The following is a 22,957-nucleotide window of genomic DNA, read 5'->3' on the forward strand; positions in this document are numbered from 1 at the left end:
CAAGCAATTATACGCCAACTTCTTGTGCATGCACGCAGATGTGTGCTGATGCACACCAACCCACAGCACTCACACGTGTGTGCCATCACACACCAGCCTATGGTGCGCACACGCACACACTCATATGTGGGTCATGGTACTGTAGTGCATGGTGCATGCTCACACGTGTGTCTTTGTGCACCAACCCCTCCCACACACAGAGGATGTCCCATTGCACACTAGCACATGGCACACACTCACACACGTGCCCACATCAGCCTGTCACACATGCGGGCAGTAGACCATGCTGCGTGCTCACAGGTGCAGTTGCACACCAGGACGCATTGCACACTTACATGCACTGTTGTGCACTAGCAAGCAGTGCATGCTCACACGTGCCGTTACACACCAGCATGCGCTGCACACTAGGACATGATGCACACTCACATGTACCGTTGCACACCCACATGCAGTGCACACTCAACACGTGCCATTGCACACCAGCACATGATGCACGCGGTGCATGCTCACATGTGCCGTTGCACATGCACATGATGCACGCTCACACACGCCTTTGCACACCAGCACGCGGTGCACGCTCAGACGCGCCGTTGCACACCAGCGCCGGCCCCCCCCACGCGTGTCATTACACGCCCGCCCCACGCGGCCCCTTTAAGGCGCCCCCCCAACCCCGCCGCGCCCCGCCCCCGGGGGAGGGGGAGGGAGCGAAGCTATTTTTAGCGCAGGGTTCCGTCACGTGACGGCGAGTGACGTCACCGAATGTTGTTGTCGGGGCGGGCGGGGCCCCGCTGCAAAGATGGAGGGGCGGCGGGGCGCGCGCGGGGCGGCGCGGCCGGGCACCGCGCAGGTACCGGGGCCGTGCAATGGCGGGGGGGCCGTGCAATGGGAGGGGGGGGCGTGCAATGGCGGGGGGGCACCGGGCGATGTGGGTGTGGGGAGCGGCGGCGGCGCGGTGCAGCGGGGGGGGGGGCGGTCGGTGCAGCGGGGGTGGTGGCGGGGGGTGCCGTGCATGGCGGGGGGGCTGCAGCCTGGGGAGGGGGCGGGGGGGGCGCCGTGCAGTGGGGCTTGCGCGGTGCGATGCTGGGGGAGGGGCCCGTGCAGCGCGGGGGGGCGCGCCGGGGGGGGCCTGTGCGCCAGCGCGGCGGGGGCCCCGCAGCGCGGGCCGGTTGCAGCGGGGGGGACCGTTGCACCGCGGCGGGCTCGGCTCTGCCCGTAACGCTCCGCCCGCCGCCCCGCCGGGTCCGCCGCGCCGCTGGGCAGATGGATGTGGCCCCCCCGCGTGGCCCTGCCGACCCCTGCCTCGGGGGTGCCCCAAGGGGCTGCAGCACCGGGGGAGGGGGCGCTGGGCCAGCCCCGCTGTGAGCACACGCATCGCCCCCCGTGGGGTGGGCCTGACCACCCGTGTCCCTGTGGGGTGGCACCGCAGGGGGGTCCTGGGGGCTGCACTTGCCCGCTGCCCCCCCCCCCCCCCCCAGGTTCCACGTCTGTGCCCTCCCCCCTTTCTCTGCAGAGCCTTGTGTAACGCTGTCAGCCCCCCCGGCCTCCTCTGCGCCCCCACCCCGGGTCCCCACTGTGGGTGCCCCGCAGACCCCCGGGTCCCCCTTTTCCCGGGGGTAGCGGCAGGGAGCAGGGCCGCATCCTGCCGGCGGCTGCTGATGGGCTGGGGGGTGAAACAGACCGTGGTGCCGGATCTGGCCCCCAGCTCAGGGAAGCTCGTGGTTCTGAGCAGCCCGGGCCCCCCCGGTTGGTGCTGTGGGGGGTTCTCGGGGGGGCAGGGGCAGGATGGGGGACACGGTGCTGACGAGGCTGCTTGGTCCTGCAGGGCTCCTGGGCGGTGCGGGCACAGCCCCAGTGCCTCGGCCGGCGCTGACGGCATCTCCGGACACCTGCCTCTCTGCACCCCCCCCTCCACCGCTGTCACCCGTCAGCCACCATGGACCCCCAGAGCGACACAGGTGAGACTGGGGGACACTGGGCTGGGGGGCTGCACCCCACCAGGCACCCTGCCCTGTCCTGGGCATCGCGTCCCACCCCAGGTGCAGCCGCATCCCACCTGTACGGGGGTCGGGTCCCTGCCATGGCTCTGGACCCCCTGCTCCGCTCCCCAGCACCCGTTGGGTGTCGGAGGGATGGGGACCTGTGTGTCACAGCGGCATCTGACCCACCACGGCACCTGCCACGGTGCCGTGGCTCCTGAGCACCCACGTGGGTGTCACAGTGAGACGGGTGTGTGCGGAGCGGCGATGGCACCGTGCCGGGACCCCTGAGCTGTCCCCAGCCACCCTGGACTCCCGGCATCCCCGGGGGACACTGGGGCAGGGGTCACACCCCCCTGTGCTAGGTGCCCCAAGGTGCCATGCAGGGGTGATGGGTGATGCAAGGGCCGCGCCTGCGTCGGCTGCCGCTGGCTCCTCGTCACAGCTGCCCGGTAATGAGCCCGCTGGGAATTCCGGCAGCATCTGGGCATGGGGACCCCTGGCAGCCTGCGGGGTGTGCCGGGGGGGGCAGCTGAGGCAGGGGGTGTGGGCAGAGCTCCCCATCCTGTGGGACAGAGCTGGGTGCTCGCTGGTGGTTCAGGTGGGGGGGCACGTGTCCCCTCTGTCCCCAGCCCCCCGTGCCGCTTGCCCCCCGTGCTGCCCGCCGGTATTTTTGGAGCAGCCGCGGGGCTGGAGCAGTGCCCGGCCGTGCCTGGCACGGGGCTGGCACGCGGCGCGGTGGCACGGGGACACGGCCCGGCTGCCTCTGCCCGTCCCCGCCGTGATTTCCTCTGGGTCCCCTCCCGGCCGTGGCTCTGGGGCTGAGCCTGGGGGGCTTCGGGGGCCCCTGGGAGATGCTTCCGTGGGACGAGGCCCTTGGGCTGCTGGGATGAGTTGGCCAGGTCGCAGCTGGGCATCCCCAGGGCTGCATCTGTCACAGGGACGTGGCAGGGGGCACCCCAGCGCCCCGGGGTCCCCAGTCACCCTTAGGGTGCTCTGTGCCTTCCCAACCCGCTTGCTGCTGGCCCCCCTTCCCCCGCTCACCCCAAAGCTGGGATGCACTCGGGGGTCCTGCAGGAGCCCAGCATCCTCCGGCATCGTGCGGGTGGCGGTACCATCCCTGGGGGTGCAGGCACCCACCTCCCCTCCATCCCCCCTCGGGTGCCTGGGGGTGTCCTCCCCCATCCCACAGATGTGCCACCACCTCTGGCTGGGGCTGCCCTGCCGGGGGCTGCCTGTGTTGGGGGTCCAGCAGCCAGGAGGGCTCGTTCCCGTGGCCTCCTGCCCGCTGGCGGCACCAGAAATAGCTGGGCTGACGTCAAGCCCCAGAGCACCCCGGGGGGGGGCAGGGGGCTGGCAGGGGGACAGCCCATAAATATCTTGGCTATTAAAAGTCTCGGCTTGGGATTAAGATGCTGGTAAATAAACATGGCTGCTGCCAGCGGGGGGTTACGCGTGGCCAGAGGGGTGGGGGGGTCCCCCCATCCCCCAGAGCTGGGGGGGGTCCCCACTTCAGCCCATCATCACCCCCAGCCCTGCTGAGCTGCTTCAGGTCACTGATCCGGCAGAAAATGTGCTGAGTCGGCACCTGTGCTGGGGACCCTGTCCCCATGGAGGGCTCCCGCTGGGGGGTCCCGGGGGTGTGTGGGGGCTGCTTGCCTTCACTTTCCCGGAGTGGGGGCTAATCCCCCTCCACGTAACCTGGATTTTATTCCCAGCGGCGCTGATGCGGATTAACGTCCCCTGCAATTAGGGGCTCGCCAGGGACAGGCTGGGGGTGCCTTGGGGGGGGTCGCGGGGATGCCAGCCCAGCTGCAGGCCCCCCGGTCCCTCCGTGCAGGAGCAGCCCCTCCCCCTCAGCCCCCAGGGCAGTTTGGGGGTGCAGCTGGGTGGGTGGCCTTTGCGTGTCCCTGGAGGGGGCTGTGTCACAGGACACACACACACACACGCGCGCACGCACACACACACACACACACACACGTGTCACGCTCCGTCCCACGGGAGACGGCGTGGCTCCCCCCGGCGTGGCTCCCCCCGGCGTGGCTCCCCCCGGCACGCTGCCCTATTTATAGTGGCTCCTCCCGTGCATGGCTATTTCCAGATGTCAGAGAAAAAAGTCTGGCAGGGGGCGGGGGGGGGCGGGGGGGGCGGGCCACCCTACCCTACCCTACCCGGGCTGGGGGGGCCACATCCGCTTCCCTTGCCCCTAATTCCAGGGATGCTTGGTGACCCCTGGCCCACTGCTCCCCCCGCCACGGGGGGGGGTGACACACACACGTGCCCCAGGGCCCCCTGCGATGCTGCAGCCCGTTTACAGCAGCAATGGCTGTCTCTCCGCAGAGGGGGGGTCCAGCCGTGAGCCCTCGCTGGAGCTCCTGTCCCGTGCCCAGCTCCATGCTGCGCTCCCTGCCCCAGGTGAGTGCTGGGGGTGGTCCTGGACCACCACCCCCCTCCTAAACCTGGCAGCATCCCGCCACCACCAGTCGTGTTCCCCCAAGTGTCCCGGAGCGCTGGGAGGTTTTGGCTGTGTGTGTCCCCACCGGTGCTCTCCCTTGCCGGGGGGCTGGGGCATGTCAGGGGGGATGCACTGGGGATGTGCCCCCCCCCCCCGGCATCGTGCTGGTGACACCCGTAGTGCTCTAGGCTGGATGCGGCCCTGAGAGCCCCCAGCAGTGTGTCCCCCACCATGGGTTTTGGGGTGTGCCGTCCCTGGGGGGGCACCCTGGTCCCCAGCCCCACGGCGGTGGGGCACCCACTGGGGGTTTTTAGCTCCTGCTGTGCCGGGGGGGTTGCAGTGTCTCCCCACCAGGGCAGGGGCTCCCCGCTGGCTCTGGGGTGGTTTTGGGGGGTGGGTGCTGCTGTGGTGGCACAGGGGGGACGACGAGTGCAGAAAGGCGGCTGGGGTCTGGCACAGAGGGGTCGAGTGTGGCATGGTGCGGGGGTGTGCATGCCCTGGCACAAGTGTGCAAGAGGGGGAGCCGCTTTCCTCACACGAAGGTGTGCAAAGGGGCCAGCCCTCCTTGCACTGACGTGCACAGGGTTGGCTGTCCTTGCATGGGTGTGCGGTGGGGAGAGCTGCTCTCCATGTGTGGGTGTGCAAGGGGAGCGCTGGGCTCCTTGCATGGGTGTGCACGGGGGGGATCTGCTCTCCTCGGGGAAGTGTGCAAAGGGGCCAGTCCGCCTTGCACCAGCGTGTGCGGGGTTGGCTGTCTTTGCACGGGTGTGCAATGGGGAGAGCTGATCTCCGTGCACAAGTGTGTGTAAAGGGCTGGGTGTAAGGGGGGGGCGACCCAGCCGTGGTGGTGCTGCCCACCCTGGCCTGCCCCGTGCTGGGGACGGGTGCAGAGGGAGCCCCTGTGCCGCCCTGGGGGCCCTTTGCTTTGGTGGGTCCGTGGGCACCCAGGGGTTAAGCAGCCCCATTTCTCCCGGGGGGGTGGCGGGGGGCCGCAGGCTGGTGGCCCCCCCGGCAGGGTGGTGGCCCGGCCGGGTAGGGTGGTGGCCCTGGCCCCTTGCCAGCCCAAAGCCACTTCTGAGCCCCTAAGTGCAGGTTTGGCCAGGGCTGGGCCGGCTCCTGCCGTGGCCCCTCCCGGGGCTATTTTTAGCCCCTCCCGGGTGCTGCTCGCTGCTCCCCCCCACATTGCCCCCCCCCCCCCCCCCCCCCGGGTGGTTTTGTTACCCCCCAAACTGGAGGGGGCTGGAAGTCCTGGGGGGCTGCAGGAGCACCCCAGTGTGCTTCCCCCCCCCTCCAGGAGAACTACCCCTGCCCGGGGGGTGGATTGGGATGATGAGGGGGGGCTGCTTGGCACTGGGGGCACTGGTGCATACTGGGGAGGTTGGTGCTGCCTGGCTTAGGGGGCTGGGTTGTACTGGGGGGAGCTGATTGGCACTGGGGAGCACTGCGTGGTACTGGGAAGGGGTGAGTGGGTTTTTTTAGGGGGCTGGGGGCGGGGACAGGACCGGGGTGGGGGGATGGCAGAGCGGGGGGTGCTGGACCCCCGTGGCTTGGTGACGTCTGCAGGTCCGTGCCGGGCACATGTCCACGTCAGTGCCCGATGTGCAACCACGAGTGGTGCGGTGCAGGGGGGGGGAGGGGGTGGGCGCATTAGCTTGCAGCGTGTGCCCCCCGCCCCCCGCTTTCCTGTTTGCGTGGAGATGGGCCCCCCCAGCTGCCGTACCCCCCTCCCGGGGGGGCAGGGCCCCCGCACGCCTGGGTTCCCTCCCCCTGCCCTTTGCTGTGGGGGGGGGGAGCTGTGTCTGTCCCCTCCCTGTTTTCTTTGGAGGCTTGGGGGTTTGTGCCCATCCCTGAGTCGGGGCTTTAGGGGGGGATGTTGGGGGGGCGTGTGTGTCGGTGTGCCCCCACCCCAGCAGCCCTCTGGGCTAGTTGTTGCATGTTACAGATGCTTATTTTGGGGGGGTGGGGGGGTGGGGCTGTGCTTCAACTGGGGGAGGGAAACTGAGGCACAGGGCTGATCCGGTGTGCCCGGAGCTAGTGGGAGCCCTCAGCAGCCTCATGGGAGGGGCTCATCCCTGACACACACCCAGCAGCTCCCCCCCCCCCAACAGCCCCCTGGCTCTGGGATTGCTCAGCCTGCCCCCTGAGCATGCCCCAGCTCCCCCTCTGCGCCTGGGACACCCCCAAACTGCCCCCTACGTGTGCCCCAGCTGTCCCCCTGCCCGGTCCCAGCTCCCTCCCATCCCTGGGACCCCCCTGAGCACCCCTAAGGCTGGCTGGTGCCCGCAGGGGTGGAGGGGCCAGCGGAGGCGTGCGGGGAGTGCCGGGGGCCAGGGCTGGATGCAGCGGCGCGGGAGCGGCAGCTGCAGCGGGAGCTGCTGGCCCTCAAGCAGCAGCAGCAGCTCCAGAAGCAGCTGCTCTTCGCCGAGTTCCAGAAGCAGCATGAGCACCTCACCCGCCAGCACGAGGTCCAGCTCCAGAAGCACCTCAAGGTGGGCTGCGGGCAGTGGAGCCACTGGGGGGTGGTGTCGCTGGTGGAGGGGGATGGAGCTGTGGGGTGTCGCCTGTCTGGGGTGATGGAGCCATTGGGTGGAGACTGGGGGTGATGGAGTTGTTGGGGGTGATGGAGCTGTGGGGCATTGCATGTCTGGGATGATGGAGATGGGGGACATTGCCTGTCGGGTGATGGAGCTGCTGGATAGAGATTGGGGGTGATGGAGCTGTTGGGGGCGTTGCCTGTCTGGGGTGATGGAGCCAGGGGGGCATTGCTTGTCTGGGGTGATGGAGCTGCTGGGGGCATCACCAGTCTGGGGTGATGGAGCTGTTGGGGGTGATGGAGATGTGGGGTATTGCCAGTCTGAGGTAATAGAGCCTTAGGAGGGAAATTGGGGGTGGTGGTGATGGAGCGTGGGGCATCACCTGTCTTGGGGTGATGGAACCATTAGAGACAGTGTAAGGGTGTTGGAGCTGGAGGGCATCACCTCTGCACAGTGATGGGGAGGGATTAGGGGTGATGGAGCCTGTTGAGTGGGGGAGGAGATTGGGGGCATCACTGACCGGGAGTGACGGAGCCGTGGGGCATCACTGATCAGGGGTGATGGAGCCATTGGGGTCGACGGAGCTGTGGGGCACCATGGATGGTCCTTGGGCTGCCGGAGCTGTGTCGGGGGGAGGGCAGGGTGGCGCAGACCCCTCAGGGCCTGCTCCGAGCAGGGGGTGGGAGGTGGGGGGTGTCCGTCCCCAAGCCCCCCCGGCTCTGTCCCGCAGCAGCAGCAGGAAGTGCTGGCTGCCCGCCGGCAGCAGGAGCTGGAGCAGCAGCGGCAGCGGGAGCGGCAGGAGGCCCTGGAGCAGCAGCAGCGCCTGGAGCAGCTGCACGCCCTGCGCACCAAGGACAAGAGCCGTGAGAGTGAGTGGGGGGCACGTGTGGGGCTGGGGGCCGGGGGGTGGGAGGCAATAGGCTCCTGGGGAGGGGGTGTGGGTGCTGTGCCCCTGCTGCCGCCCCCACCGTGTCCCCCCCCAGGCGCCATCGCCAGCACGGAGGTGAAGCTGAAGCTGCAGGAGTTCCTGCTCAGCAAGACGAAGGAGCCGGGCACCGGCCCCCCCCAACCATTCCCTCCCCCAGCACCCCAAATGTTGGTAGGTCCCCCCCAAACCTAGACAGCCTCCCTCTCAAACCGGGCCAGGGGGGGACCCAGGCGTCCTAGCGGGGTCTCTGCCGCCTTCGCCCCCCCCAGGGCTCACCACACCTCGTTGGACCAGAGTTCCCCCCCCCAGAGCGGCAGCCCGGGGACCCCCCCCCTCCTACAAACTGCCCCTCCTCGGCACCTACGACGGCCGGGATGACTTCCCGCTCCGCAAAACCGGTGGGTGCGGGAGCGCCCGTGGGAGGGGGGCTGCCGGGGGGCTGCCAGAGCCGTGCCGGGGCTAATGCTGCTTCCCGGGTTCCCCCCCCTCCGCCCCCGCCCCCCCCCCGCAGCCTCCGAACCCAACCTGAAAGTGCGCTCGCGGTTAAAACAGAAGGTGGCGGAGCGGCGGAGCAGCCCGCTGCTGCGGAGGAAGGACGGCACCGTCATCAGCACCTTCAAGAAACGAGCCATCGAGATCACGGGTGAGCCGGGGGCGCCGCGGGCGGGCTGGGCTGCCACCTGCCTCAGTTTCCCCAAATCCCTGGGTGGTTCGTGTGCAGCGGTGGCAGCCTCCGGCCAGCACCCCGTGTCCACTCCCTGCTGGCTGCCAGGTGTGCACTGCTGTGCACATAGGTGCTTGTGCATCCACATGCTGGTATAACATGCTTGCGTGCATACGTGTATGTGCTGTGCATGCATACATGTTTTTATTGTGTGCACATGCGCTTGTGCATATACATGCTTGCGCAGTGTGAGTGTGCATGTGTGTATGTGTGCTTGTACAACCTGTTTGTGTGCTTGTGCATGTATGTGTTTGTACTGTACACATTTATGTGCGTGCTTGTGCTACGTGTGCACATGTGGGCCGCTGCACATTTGTGCAGTGTGCACGTGTGTGCGTATACAGGCTTGTAATGTGAGTGCATGCACATACTTGTACATATGCATGCTTGCATAACACGTGCTTGTGTATGCTTGTGCTGCACTTGTGTGCTTGTGCACCGTGCATGCTTGTGCACCACGTGCTTGTGCGTTTGCACACCCTTGCACGTGCATGCGCACACTCAGGTGCAGGCTGCCCTGTCCCTCCCACGGCCGTGCACCTTGGCAGGGGAAACTGAGGCAGGGCTGGGGGTGGCGGCAGCAGCCCCTGTGACACCTGCTGGCCCTGCAGTGTCCTCGGTGTGCAGCAGCGCCCCGGGCTCTGGGCCCAGCTCCCCCAACAGCTCCCACAGCGCCATCGCTGAGAACGGCTTCACCGGCTCCGTCCCCAACATCCACGCTGAGGTAGGAGCTGCCGGGGGTGGTGCACGCGTGTGCAGGGTGTGTGCTGTCAGCGTGCTCAGGGTGCACATGTGTGTGCGGGTGTGTACTGTGAGCATGCTCAGCATGCGCGTGTGCTCAGGTGTGTGCTGTGAGCATGTCGGGTGCACACGTGTTGAGGTGTGTGCTGTGAGTGCTCGGGGTGCACGTATGTGCTTCAGCCATGCGCTGTCGGTTTGCTCAGGTGTGTGCTGGATCACGTGTCTGGGTGCACGTGTGTGCTCAGGTGCATGCACCCCGCGTGTGCTCCCAGGACTGCAGCTCATGCATGTCCTGGTGTGTCTTGGCACACGCATGTGCACGTTCATAGCGTGTCAGTGCCGTGTCCCCCTGCCCCACAGCAGCTCCTGCCCCAGCACCGAGCCCTCACCCTGGACGGCACCAGCCAGCTCAGCCTCTACACGTCCCCGTCCCTGCCCAACATCTCCCTGGGGCTGCAGGCCACTGTCACCGTCACCAACTCCCACCTCAACGTGAGCGGGGCCAGCGCTTGGTGTGGGGACCCTGCGCCCTGGGGGGTGGCACAGGGACCTGGGGCCCCATGGGGGGATGTGGGGACACCACGCGGGGTGGCAAAGGGACCTGAGACCCTGTGGGGGGATGTGGGGACCCCATGTGGGGTGCCATGGGGACCTGAACCCCATAGGGGGGATGTGGGGACCCCACGGGGGAAGTGGCATGGGGATCTGGGACCCTGTGGGGGGATGTGAGGACCCCATGCAGGATGGCACGTGGACCTGAACCCCATAGAGGTGATGTGGGGACCCCGCGGGGGGTGGCACAAGGACCTGATGTCGTGCAGGGCTGGCCTGGGGACCCAGCACCTCAGAGGCTTGGTGTGGGGACCCAGTGCCCCCCAGGGGACCCCATGCCCATGGGTTGACTGTTGGGCAGGAGAGGGGGGTTCCAAGCCAGGAGCCCTGGGTGCCCCCCCCCATATGCCCCCTCATGGGTTTGTGCCTCAGTTTCTCCACGGGAGAGAAACCGCATCATGCAGGGGGAGGGCTGGCAGCACCCCAGGCTCCCCAGTTTGGGCTGCTGCCAGACTGGGGGGCGCAGGGCTGGGTGGGGGTGTCACCTCACACTGGGTGGGTGCGCCTGGCCACCGAGGGCTGGGGGGGCACAGCGACGTCCTCCGTCCCCACAGGCGTCCCCCAAGCTGTCCCCGCAGCAGGTGGAGGCCGAGCGCCCGGCGGTGGCCACGCTGCGTCCCGGGGCCGCCCTCAGCGGCAAGTTCCTGAGCACTTCGTCCATCCCGGGCTGCCTGCTGGGGGTGGCCCTGGAGGGGGACCCCCCCGCCGGCCCCGCGTCCCTGCTGCAGCATGTCCTGCTGCTGGAGCAAGCACGGCAGCAGAGCACCCTCATTGCCGGTGGGTCCCCTGCTCTGCCTCAGCGTCCCCTGCTTGCAGCACCCCCTGGCACTGCTGCCCTGGTGGGGGTCCCGGGGGTCCCAGGGTGCTTCGCTGACACCGGTTCCCGCAGTGCCACTGCACGGGCAGTCGCCGCTGGTGACGGGGGAGCGTGCGGGCAGCGTGCGCACGGTGAGCAAGCTGCCACGGCACCGGCCCCTCAGCCGCACGCAGTCGTCCCCCCTGCCCCAGAGCCCCCAGGCGCTGCCCCACGGCGCCCTGCCCCACGGCGCCCTACAGCACCACTTCCTCGACAAGCAGCAGGTCCAGCTGGGCAAGGTGGGGCTGGGGCTGCCGTGGGGCTGGGAGAGCGAGTGTGGGGCGGGCATGGGGCAGCTGTGGGGCTGGGAGAGGGACTGGAGGGTGTGGGTTGGGCATTGGGCACCCGTGGGGCATATATGGGGAAGGTGTGGGGGGGATGTGGGGTAACTGTGGGTTATGGGGTGGGGATGGGGTGGGGGGTGGATATAGAGTGGCTGTGGAGCATGGGGTGGGGATGGGGTGGATACTGGGGGGGCCATGGGGGGGATGTGGGGTTTTGGGGTGGGTACAGGGTGGGGGTTGGATGTAGAGTGGCTGTGGGGCATGGGGTCTATACGGGCGGATACTGGGGGGGGGATGTGGGGTAGCTGTGGGTGTGGGGTGGGCATGTGGGGCTGGCTGCAGGGTTTTTGGTGGGTTTGGGGGTCAGTTTGGCCCCCCACACCTATGCCCACCCCACCCCCCCAGCTGCTCCCCAAGCCGGGGGAGCTGGCGCGGCAGCCCCCCACCCACCCCGAGGAGACGGAGGAGGAGCTGACAGAGCAGCAGTCGCCCCCGCCGGGGGATGGGGTGTCCCCCGGTGCCCCCCTTGCCCTCACCTCCGCGGATGCCGGGGACTCCCCGGAGCGGCTGCAGGACCCCGAGGGCTGCGGGGTGCCCTGCGACGAGCCAGGTGACAGTGGGGACGAGGCTGAGATCCCCGGGGTCCCCGATGCTGCTGAGCTGGGCGTCACCTACAAACAGGTGAGGCCTTGGGGGGCCCCATGGACCTGTGGGGGGGGTCCCAGATATCACCAGTTCCCTGAATGGCTCCGCCCCAGACTCCTGCACAACTGTCCTTTGCACAACCATCCTGTGCAGGAGTATCCCACTTCGCATGCACATCTTTTGCACAGGCATCTCTCTTGCACAAGCACGCTGTGCACGAGCATCCCCCCTGCACGCGCATCCTTTGCAGGCGTGTCTGCATCCCTCGCCCTTGCACCCCATCTCCTGCTCCGTGGCCAGCTGTGCCCGCCCCCCCCCCAGCTTTTTGGGGGCCTGCCCCCCCCCATGCTGCCGCAGTGATGACTCGGAGGGGCTGGTGACTCATCCCCATCCCCCCCCCCCTTCCCCGGCCTCCTGGCTCCACCACCCCCGCACCGCGGCCCCCCCCCGGCCCCTGCCGTGACTCATCCCTCCCCCCCTCTCCAACCTCGACTTCGGACGTGGCCACCCCCTCCCCAAGCGGGACGCGGCCGTGGCTCATGCAGGGCGATGGGCTGGGGTTGATGGCGGGGGGGGGGGGGCTGGGACCCCCAGGTGTTCCCCGAGGCGCAGCTGCAGCTGTATCCTGCCACCTCCTTGGGCATCCTGGCGCTGCCCCACCCAGCCCTCGCCCGCACCCAGTCGTCCCCCGCCGGTGCCGGCATCAAGCCCCCTGCGCCCGACGGGCCCCCAAAGCACCTCTTCACCACAGGTACAGGCTGGGGGGGGAGCATGGCACAGGGGGGTTGTCCTGGGGCGAGCGCGTTGCCCTATCGCTTGGTGGGCTTAGGGGTGCCTGTGTCCCCTGGGGTGCCCCGTCCCCTGGGGTGCCCAGGGGTCCCCCTATTCCATGGGATCCCCGTCCCATGGGGTGCCCCATCCCTCGGTGTGCCCAGGGGTCCCCGTATCCCATGGGATTCCCCATCCCTTAGGGTGCCGTCGGGATCCCCCTTTCCCCTGGGGTTCCTAATCACTTGGGGTGCCCAGGGATCCCCCTATTCCATGGGATCCCCCTGTCCCCTGGGGTGCCCCATCCCTTGGTGTGCCCAGCGGTGCCCATGTCCCACAGGGTCCCCCTCTCCTGTGGGGTTCCCTGTGTTCCATGGGATCCCCTGTGCAGGGGGGGGTGGGGGTCCTGGGGGTCCGGTCCCAGGCATGCCGCTGTGGCTGCCCGGTGCAGGCGTGGTGTACGACACGTTCATGCTGAAGCACCAGTGCACCTGCGGGAACACCAACATCCACCCTGAGCACGCCGGCCGCATCCAGAGCATCTGGTCCCGCCTGCAGGAGACTGGCCTCCTTGGCAAGTGCGAGGTGAGGCACCCCACGTCCTGGGGGTCCCCTGCTTAGCTTGGGGGGCTCACCCCTCTGTCCCCTTCCCCAGCGTATCCGGGGCAGGAAGGCGACACTGGAGGAGATCCAGACAGTGCATTCGGAGCATCACACGCTGCTCTATGGCACCAGCCCCCTCAACCGTCAGAAGCTCGACAGCAAGAAGCTCCTCGGTAGGTGCTGGCTGGGGGTGGGGGGCGCCCACATGCCTGGGTCCCCTTCTGGAGCATGTGGGGGGGGACACTGTCCCCACCAGCCCCCACCCCGGCACGGCACGCTCTGCCCCATCAGGTCCCATCAGCCAGAAGATGTACACGGTGCTGCCGTGCGGGGGCATCGGGGTGAGTGTATGGTGGCCGGGGGGGTAGGGGTCCCCGGGCCGCTGTGGCCCCGCTGATTGTGTGTGTGTCCCCGGCTGCAGGTGGACAGTGATACGGTGTGGAATGAGATGCACTCGTCCAGTGCTGTGCGCATGGCGGTGGGCTGCCTGGTGGAGCTCGCCTTCAAGGTGGCTGCCGGAGAGATCAAGGTGAGCGGGGCAGGCTGGCACAGGCCACCTGCCTGCCCGGGTGTGCACGCTGCGCCGGGTGTGCACTGCCATGTGCACGCTGCCCTGGGTGTGCATGCTGCCCCAGGTGTGCACCACTGTGTGCACACTGCCCCAGGTGTCTATACACGCTTACCTGAGGGTGTGATGATCCTCGCACACGCTTGTGTGTGTGTGCACTGTCCTCACACATGCTTACCAGGACGTGCGATGGCCCCTGTGCAAGCTTGGCTTGTGCACTGCTCTCGTGTGCACTTACCTGCGGGTGTGTTGGTGCTCAAGCACGTGTGCTTACCTGGGCGTGCATGGTGGTCCTTGTGCATTTTTGCACATGTGCAGTGTTCTCATGCATGCTCACCTGGGGGTGCGGTGGGCTCTGTGCAAGTTTGCATGTGTGCACCACTGTTGTGCATGCTTACCTGTCTGTGTGTGGTCCTCGAGCAAACTCACGTGGTGTGCACTTGCATGCATACTCGCAGGTGGTGTGCACTTGCATGCATGCTCCCCTGGGGGGGCACGACAGCCCTTGTGTGCTTGCATGTGTGCTCTGATGTGTGCCCGCTTGCAGAGGTGTACGTGATGGCACATGTGCATGCTTGCATGTGTTTGCACTGTATTTGTGCATACTTGCATGTGTGCTGCTCCCCTGCACGCTCACCCCAGGCGTCCGTGTCCCCCTGCCACACATGTCCCTCTGTGTCCCCACAGAATGGCTTTGCTGTCATCCGCCCCCCAGGACACCACGCAGAGGAGTCCACAGCCATGTGAGTGGGGGGCTGCGGGGGGGCTGTGCTGGTGGGCCCCTGCCCACCATGGGGTGGTGAGGGAGGGTCAGTGGTGACCTGGGTGCCCCCATGGCTGACCCTGTGCCCTGTCCCCAGGGGCTTCTGCTTCTTCAACTCGGTGGCCATCTCTGCCAAACTGCTCCAGCAGAAGCTCAGCGTGGGCAGGATCCTCATCGTGGACTGGGTAAGGCCCCCCAGGAGGGGGGTGGGGACCCCCCCTGGGTAATGGCGACCCCGTGGGATGGGTGGGGGGTCTGTGACGCCGCTGGTGCCCCGGCAGGACATCCACCATGGGAACGGCACCCAGCAAGCCTTCTACAGCGACCCTGACGTCCTCTACATCTCCCTGCACCGCTATGATGATGGCAACTTCTTCCCAGGCAGTGGGGCGCCCGAGGAGGTACCGGGGCAGGGGGGCAGGAGGGAGGGGGTCACCCTGCATCCTGTTCTGCCCTTCTCCCCTCCCCCCTCCGCTGGCTGCAGCGGTTGGGGTCACCCTTGGCTGTGCCCAGGTGGGCAGCGGGATGGGAGTGGGCTACAACATCAACATCGCCTGGACCGGTGGCGTCGACCCCCCCATCGGGGACGTGGAGTATCTCACTGCCTTCAGGTGGGCATCTTGCGGGGGGCAGTGGGGGTCTTGGGTCCAGGGAGGAGTTCCTGTGTCCTGGGAGGGGTCCCCACACCCTTGTGGGGATTCCCACACCCCTGGGGAGGGTCCCCATGCTCTTGTGGGGATCCCTGTGTCCTGACCGTGTCCCTGTGCCTTAGGTGGGGGGGGGGGGTTGCACTCCTGGGGGTGTCCCTGTGTCCTGAGGGGGTGCCCATGCCCTTGGGGATCCCCATGTCCTGGGAGGGTCCCCATGCCCTTGGGTTGGGGGTCTCTGCACCCTTGGTGATGAAGTCCCTGTGTCCTGGGGGGGGGAGCTGTCCCCCGTGCCTCTAGGGGATCCTTTTGTCCTGGGGGGGTGTCCCTACATCCTGGGGGGGTCCCTGTGGTCAGCCCTGACCCTCTGCCCCCCAGGACCGTGGTGATGCCCATTGCCAACGAGTTCTCCCCAGACATGGTGCTGGTCTCGGCTGGCTTCGATGCTGTCGAGGGTCACCTCTCCCCACTCGGTGGCTACTCCGTCACCGCCAAATGTGAGTGGGGCCTGGGGTTGTGCTCGGGGGGGGACACAGACCCTGGATGAGCCGTTGTCACCCCCCCACTTGGTGTCCCCCAGGTTTTGGCCACTTGACAAAGCAGCTGATGATGCTGGCGGGGGGCCGGGTTGTGCTGGCGCTGGAGGGGGGGCATGACCTGACAGCCATCTGTGATGCCTCGGAGGCCTGCGTCTCCGCTCTGCTCGGCCTGGAGGTACGGGGGTCACCTGTGGGGACCCCCCACCCGTGGGAATCCCCTTGGCCACCCCAGGGTGCAGGGCTGTGCTGAGGTGCACACCCTGCGTCGTGCCTCAGTTTCCCCTGGGTTGATGAGGGGGGTTCCAATCCTGGCCCTGCTCTTGGTGGGGGGTTTTGGGGGGTGCTGGTGGCAGGTTTGGGGGTCTTGATGGTGCTGTGTGTGTGTGCCCCCACCAGCTGGAGCCCCTGGATCCATCCCTCCTACAGCAGAAGCCAAATGTGAATGCGGTGGCCACCCTGGAGAAGGTCATAGAGATCCAGAGTGAGAACCTGCAGCCGGGGAGGGGAGACACGGGCCCTGCTGGGGTGTCCCTGCGGCTGCCCCTGCCACTGGGGGACATGGGAGAGAGTCCCCAGGGCTGATTCTGTTGGGGGGGCGGGACACATAGAGGGGTCCACAGGGCTGCCCTCACCATCGAGGGACCCCAGCGGGTCTGTCCCTGCCCTGAGAGGGAGCTGGAGGAGTCTCCAGTGCTGTCCCTGCCGTGGGGGGGGGATCCTGGGGGGCTGCCCCCGCCTTAGGGGGGAACCGGAGGGGTCCCTGGGGCTGTCCCTGCCTTGGGGAGAGGGGTCCCTGGGGCTGCCCCCGCCTTGGGGGGGAACGGGAGGGGTCCCTGGGGCTGCCCCTGCCTTGGGGGTCCCATGGGTCCCCCAGTTGTCCCTGTCACGGAGGTGCTCAGGGTTGTCCGCACCATGGGGGTCCCAGGGCTGTCCTGGCTGTGGGTGACAGCAGGGGGTCCCGTGCAGTGCCCCCTGCCCAGGGGGTCCCACGGGTCCCCAGGCTGTCCCTGCCGTGGGGATCCGGGGTGCCCAGCGCTGCGGCTGCCCGCAGGCAAGCACTGGGGCTCGGTGAAGCGCTTCGCGGCGGCGGTGGGCTGCTCGCTGCTGGAGGCGCAGAAGGGGGAGGCGGAGGAGGCTGAGACGGTGACAGCCATGGCCCTGCTCTCGGTGGGCGCCGAGCAGGGGGGTGCCAACCCCCAGCCCAGGTATGGCCCCAGGGTGGCCCTGGCTCTGCGTGCAGCCACACATGTCCTTGGAGGGGGGGAAGGATACGTGTCCCCTGGGCTGTGCACGGAGCCACGCGTGTCCTTAAGGGGATGATGCGTGTCCCCTGGGCTGTGTGTGCAGCCACGCGTGTCCCTGGTGGGAGGATGCTTGTCCCCTGGGCTGTGCATGGAGCCATGCGTGTCCTTAGGGGGGATACGTGTCCCCTGGGCCGTGTGTGCAGCCACACGTGTTGGGGGGGATGCGTGTCCCCTGGGCTGTGCGTGCAGCCACGTGTGTTGTGGGGGGTTGATGGACACATGTCCCACCCCAAGGACAACTGGGAGTGGGGTTGGGGGGCTGGAGGCCACTGTGGCCACTGAGCTGCTGGTGTCGCTGCCTCAGTTTCCCCGCCGGGGGTCCGGCGCCCTCATGCCCCACTCTGCCCCTGGCCAGGCCGGCGGAGGAGCCGATGGAGGCTGAGCCGGCGCTGTGACCTGCCATCCCCCAGCTGAGGTTTTTTTTCTGTTTCTGAAGAAGAGACACCAAGAAGAGAAGAGAAACACACACACAAAAATCACATTTAAAAGAAAAAAAAAAACCCAACACATAAAGGGGGAAAAAAAAAAAAAAAAGAAAAAACCCCAAACAACTGAAATGGAAGAAACCAGGAGGAAAAACAGAAAAAAGAAGAAAATATTTTCTTTTTCTATTAAAAAGAGGAGAAAATCACAAAAAAATACCACCCCCCCGTCCCGTTGGACCCCAGCTCCACGCAGTGTTTGCGGTTGTGTCTCTCGTGAAGCATCAGTTCCACCAGCACTCCCGCCCCCTCTGTCCGTCCCTCTGTCCGTCTGTCCATCCGTTGGATTTTCCCATCGCTGCCTGCCCGCCCCCCTGCCCCCCCCCCCCGCCCCCGGGCCCGCAGCGGCTCCTCTTTTTTTTTTTTTCCCCGAAGATTTTTTTTTTCCTTCTTTTCTCTCTCTTTTTTTTTTCCCCACCCCACCACCCCCCCACTTGTTCCCTCCCCAGCTCCAGTGTCCGTCCGTCCCCCAGGGAAAGGCGATGGGAAATATTTGTGCCTTTAATTAAATCTTTTTTTTTTTTTTTTTTTTTTAATGCCTTAATTTCCCTGTGATTTTTTGGGATTTTTTTTCTTTTATCTTTTCCCCCCTTTGACATCCCTGTATCAGAGTGGGACGCAAGACATAGGGGACAAGCCCCGTTCCTGTCCCTTTGTCACCCTGGGTCAATGGGTGATGGATCCCAGCACCACCACTGGGATAAAACTTTGTCTGCTCTTAAAAAGAGAGGAGAAAAAAAGGAAAAAAGACACACACACACGCAAAAAAAAAAAAAAAAAAAAAAAAAAGGAGGAAAAAAACCCACTTGATTTTCCTGTTACTTCACCAGCCAGAGGGGACTTGGAGCGATCTTAGCTTTAAAAGAGGGAGAGAGAAAAACCCACACAAAACAAAGGTATATAATTTTATTACAGATGTATTATTTAATAGTATTTTTTTAATGGGTGGGTCCCGGGGCGGAGGGGGAGGATGGGGACAGCGCTTCGTGTTTTAAGTTATTCCTGGGGGTTTTGGGTTGGCTGCAGGGCATCCCCAAATCAGGGGGGTGGTGGCGGAGATGGGGGTGAGCATGTGCCCTGTCACCTCCGGCGGCCCTGGAGGCGGACCCTGGCTCAGAGCAACAGGTGGGGAAGGAGGAAAGGGGTGTCACTGGGGGTGACCCCAGCCCGGTTGTCCCCAACGCTAAGGACAACACCTTGCCCCAAGGTGGGGCTCTGTTGGGTGGCAGTGTCAGCCCAGGACCCTTCCCATCCCTCCCCTTTAGTAGTGGGTGGGTCACAGCCCACAGCCCCCCATCCCAGGAGGGAGAAACACCTCACCTAGAAACCAACCACCTCCCGGGGGGGGGGGGGCGAGGGGTACCGGCCCCCCGGCAGTGAGGCTGTCTTGCTTTGGGCTGGTGTCTGTGTCCCCCTGCCCTGTTCCCCCCCAGCCCTGCCTCGGTTTCTTTTCTGTCTGTCCGACGCCCGCTCGCGCGCTCTTGATATGGTTTTCAGTTGAGTATTTTGTAAGATGTTACCGATGTTCGTCCTTGTATAAATAAAACTGTTTCTGGCAATACCCGGCGGCGCCCCGCTGCATTTTGGGGGGGCCCCGGGGGGGAGTAAGTGGGAGTGCTGGGGCTCTGTGTCCCCTTTCCTGAACCTGTCGGAGCAGGACAGACATTCCCAGGGCTTTGTGGTTGCCCTGTGTGCCTCAGTTTTCCCACCTGCAGCAACAGGGCAGCCCTTTGCCATCCAGCCAGCAGCGGGGGCTCCATCCACCCCATCACCCCCCAGCCCAGGCACTGCCCTCCCCGGGGGTCCCCAGCCCAGCCTGTGTCCCCCCTCTCTGAAGAACTTGGGGCTGGCAGGTTGGTAACGGTGCCTTTATTTGGTTAGAAACAGGGTGGCCCTTCCAGCCAGGGCGCTACAGTGGGGATCCGGCGTGGGGGATCCCAGCGCCTTCCCCTTCCTGTGCCAGCGGGGGAAACCAAACTGGGAGAACTGGGGCAGCTGGAAGGGGGCAGAGTGGGGGAGTGGAAGGTGGTGCCATTTGTCAGGGACCCCAAGGCTGGGGATGTCCCTGTGCTGTGTCCCCAGACCTGCTGGGCATGGGGCACCCCCAGCTCTGCCCCCCACCTGCCCCGTGCTGAGGGGTCCCACTTCCCAGGGGGGCAGCAGTGCTGTTAGCACAGCAAGGGTTAAACTGGCCTGTGGTCCTAAGGAGGTGATGGGGGTGCCCTCCTGCTGTGAAGCTGGTGGCCGCTCAGGCCAGAAGCCACCTACAATGGGCACAGCCAAGGGCAGAGCCAGGAGGGCATGGAACCCACCAGGACATGGTGGGGACCCCTAATCAGTGTGGGGGGAGCCCTGCGGGCGGCTGAGGGAGAGGACGAGCCGGGGCAGGAGAGATGTCACCAGCCAGGGCCCGGTGGCATACTTGAGGAAGCTGGTGCTGTACCACAGGGTCACATCCGTGGGCTGCAGCAGCTGGTGCAGGCCCTGCATGGCTACCAAGGCCAGCATGGCACTGGCCACACGCTGCCAGGGGTCCAGCTGCTCACCCTGCTGCAGGGGGAAGCCGGCGGCCAGCCCCAGCCCCAGGGCACTGCCGGTGTCACGGCAGATGGAGGCAAAGGGCCGGGTGTCAAGGCGGAGCCAGGTGGGGCTGGAGCACCATTTGGTGGCCAAGTGGATGGACCTGTGGCAGGGGGAGAGGGGTTGGGGGGCAGAGCTCTGGGGCTAGCCCCCCACCAGCCTAGGGGGCAGATCCCTGGGGTTAGCCCCCGCAGCCAGGCACTCACCAGTCAATGTCGATGCCGGCGGCGATCACCATGCTGTGCAGGGCGAGGGAGCTGAGCAGCAGGGCCAGCGCAGCAGCCACGAAGAAGCCCGGGGTGCGGGTGGCCGGGGTGCGAGCCTGCAGCCCCCAGCCCAGGGCTGCCCCTGGATGGTGAGGACAGGCAGGCTGGGGTTCTGGGACGGATGGGGGCGGCTCAAGGGACGAGGAAGGAGCCCAAAATAACCTGGGCCAGGGCAGGTGTTGGGCTCCGGGTGGAGGGACCGCATGTTCCCCGGCTCACCTGCCAGGGTGCCACAGACCACCTGATGGGGGAAGTGGGCCAAGATGAAGACGCGCGAGAGCCCCACGGCCAGCAGCAGCAGAGTGTAGGCACCAAAGGGGGCCAGCTTCACCACCAGGCTGGAAGGCAAGGGGAGGGTCAGCAGCCGGGAGGCAGCCACTGGGTCCAGCTTAGTGGTCCTGAGTGTGTTGTGCCGGGCAGGGCAGGGCTGGCCCCGCTTGGCAGGAGGAATGAGTAAAGCACAGGTGAAAAAGGCAAAAAAAAGCACGTTGGTGGGGTGGGAGGGGGCTTTATGAGGGTCTCCAGAGTTTTGCAGCCTGTTGCTACAGCAGGCAGAGCTGTCAGGGTAGAGCTATGTTCCCCAGGAGCTGCTCTGCTGGGAGGGGAAGACATCCTTCCCACTGCCCCCGTGGCTGCTGCCTGCTGAGGAAGGGTCCCACATCACACCTCCCTCTTCCCAAAAGTTCTCTGGAGATTTCCAAGCGCCGGCTTCCCCGTTCTGGGACTCACCTCCTGGACTGTCTGGATGCCAGCTCTGTCAGAGCAGTGACAAGCGGCCAGAGGGCTGCCCCCGTGATCATGCAGTGGCCGGAGGGGCTCCCTGCAAAGAGGAAGCACAGGACGCTTGACACGGTGGGTTGGGGGGAGCATGTCCCAACACGGCGAATGCCCGAGGTCACCCGGGAGAGCTGGGGACCCATCTGCTGGGTCTAACCCTCGCGGCTGGGCAGCCCCGCCAGAACCCTACACTCCCTCCTGGCTGCCAGCCACCGCCGGTGCGGGGAGCTTGGCTAGAGGATGAGGATGGAACAAGCTGCTGCCTGGGGATGATGATCACCCGCCCAAAAAAACAGGCAGGGATGCGGGCTCCGTGGGCAGGGGAGGCCAGGCAGACTGGGCGAGCAAGGTGCCCTGGTGCCCACGGCCAGCAGACTCTCCTGTGGGTTTCCTGGCCCTGGAGCCATCTGTGCCTCGTGCGCCATGCCAGCAGCCGTGGCGCCCGGCCCGCTCCCCGCCGCTCGCTCATTTGCTTTGCTGCGAGGCGCTGGCTGATGGATGGCTTTCCCCTTAGCGTGTCCTGCCAGCCTGGCAGCAGCCTCCAGCCAAAGCACTCGCATCCGGGTGGGGCCTCCCAGCTCCTGCAGCCCTTCCCTAGGGGTCCCGGGGCCTGCCGGAGACGCAAAGAAAAGCTTTCATCTGTAACTCACCTGGTCCAGTTTCACAGGAGACAGGGAATTGGCGCAGCGTGAGCAGCTGCTTACTGGTGAGCCCTGACTCGTGAACCCACCAGAAAGGGCGCTCCCCAAACAAGAACCTGGTGGGGAGAGAAACCACAGAGCAGTGAACGCCCAAATGTGGCCCAGCAGCTTTGCTGCCCACCCCAGTGGGCCCAAGGGCTGAAGCCGGCAGCAGGAGGGCAGGATCCCTGCCAGTTCTTATGGCTCCCGGGCTTTTTTCTGCCATGAATGCCTGGCAGATGTGTTACTACGGCTCGGATGACCTGCAGAAACGCGCAGGCAAGGAGCAGCACGTGTCTCTGCCTGCCGAGCGGAGCCCGTGGTTGTATTTCTGCTACTGTGAACACGGTACCCGCTCAGCCCTTGGGGTGTCACCAGGTGTGACAGGGACCCTGTGACTCCCGGCTCTCCCCTCACCATTTGAGGACCACGTTGAGCCACTCTGACACCAGGCCAATCCACAGCACCGACACTCCCACCTTGCGGTCAAGAAAATAGGCAATAGGGAAGCAGATGGTGAAGACGCATTTGGGATCAGCCAGGGAGGTCACGGAGATCCAGAACTTTTCCAGCCAGGGTGGCCCAGACTGCAGTGCCTCTGCGAAGTGGATCCCGGTGGTGTGCAGGGCATCCATCCTGCCGGGCTGGGGGCAAAGAGGGAGCGTTATTGCTCAGTCCACAGCACAGAGTCCGACTGAGGGGCAGCGATCTCAGGAAGGGGGTGTGAGGTGGCTCCCTGGGGTGGTGTCACGCTGCGGCCAGCTCCCACTCTCGGCGTGATCCCGAGGGACAGGCGCCCCGGTGCTTGATGCCCGTGCTGGCACAGCTTCAGGGAGCCGCTCGTCACCGGCAGTTTGCCTGCGAGGGACTCTCTATCTTCTCATCCCACCCCTGCGGCTCAGAGGGTCCCGGTGGTGCCGCAGCAGGGATGGCGGTGCAGGGCTGCCTGCTGAGGGGCTGCCCACCGATGGGTGCTCCAGGCTGACCTGGCACAGGACGTCCTGGGGGTCTCAACATGGGGGTCACTGGAGCAGCCAGGCTGCCCTGAGGAGCCCTGGCCTCCCTGGGGCTGGTGCTGGGCCTGCCCGGGGCACCCCTGGAGCGGGCCTGGGGGCTCCCTGTAGTGGGCCCAGGGCCTCCCTGGAGCGGGCCTGGGGTCTCTCCAGGGCCTCCCTGGAGCGGGCCTGGGGTCCCTGGGGTCTCTCTGGGGGGTCCCTGAGGTGCC

At 66.2% G+C, this 22,957-nt stretch overlaps 2 protein-coding genes across 4 annotated transcripts; one reads left to right on the forward strand and one right to left on the reverse strand.

Annotated features, from left to right (window-relative positions):
• Positions 1–740: 740 nt before the first annotated feature.
• HDAC5 (histone deacetylase 5) lies at positions 741–18,990 on the forward strand. The gene is given in 29 exon segments (XM_055789946.1): positions 741–847; positions 1,823–1,955; positions 4,317–4,391; positions 6,718–6,920; positions 7,696–7,834; positions 7,949–8,025; positions 8,027–8,064; positions 8,163–8,211; positions 8,213–8,291; positions 8,405–8,536; positions 9,229–9,341; positions 9,719–9,850; positions 10,525–10,747; positions 10,860–11,065; positions 11,516–11,791; positions 12,350–12,506; positions 12,975–13,108; positions 13,179–13,299; positions 13,418–13,467; positions 13,548–13,655; positions 14,382–14,437; positions 14,555–14,642; positions 14,739–14,858; positions 14,971–15,068; positions 15,483–15,601; positions 15,685–15,818; positions 16,040–16,124; positions 16,695–16,848; positions 17,303–18,990. Coding segments are annotated over 28 exon segments (3,228 nt in total). The 5' UTR covers positions 741–847; positions 1,823–1,933; the 3' UTR covers positions 17,343–18,990.
• Positions 18,329–22,897, reverse strand: G6PC3 (glucose-6-phosphatase catalytic subunit 3). 3 transcript variants are annotated; one of them, XM_055789947.1, is made up of 6 exons: positions 22,150–22,897; positions 21,703–21,809; positions 21,005–21,095; positions 20,495–20,613; positions 20,216–20,387; positions 18,329–19,074 (listed from the first exon to the last, which is right to left on the reverse strand). In XM_055789947.1, the coding sequence occupies exons 1-6, from the start codon at positions 22,365–22,367 to the stop codon at positions 18,750–18,752; spliced, it is 1,032 nt and encodes a 343-aa protein (XP_055645922.1). In that variant the 5' UTR covers positions 22,368–22,897; the 3' UTR covers positions 18,329–18,749. The 3 variants fall into 3 exon arrangements, with proteins under 3 accessions (XP_055645922.1, XP_027640178.1, XP_005235928.1); XM_027784377.2 differs by lacking the exon at positions 18,329–19,074 and adding an exon at positions 19,284–20,112 and having other exon boundaries at positions 22,150–22,892; XM_005235871.4 differs by lacking the exon at positions 18,329–19,074 and adding an exon at positions 19,284–20,112 and having other exon boundaries at positions 20,216–20,357; positions 22,150–22,889.
• Positions 22,898–22,957: the final 60 nt, after the last annotated feature.

This window comes from Falco peregrinus, chromosome 18 (genome assembly GCF_023634155.1).
Source record: "Falco peregrinus isolate bFalPer1 chromosome 18, bFalPer1.pri, whole genome shotgun sequence".
Taxonomy (NCBI): domain Eukaryota; kingdom Metazoa; phylum Chordata; class Aves; order Falconiformes; family Falconidae; genus Falco; species Falco peregrinus.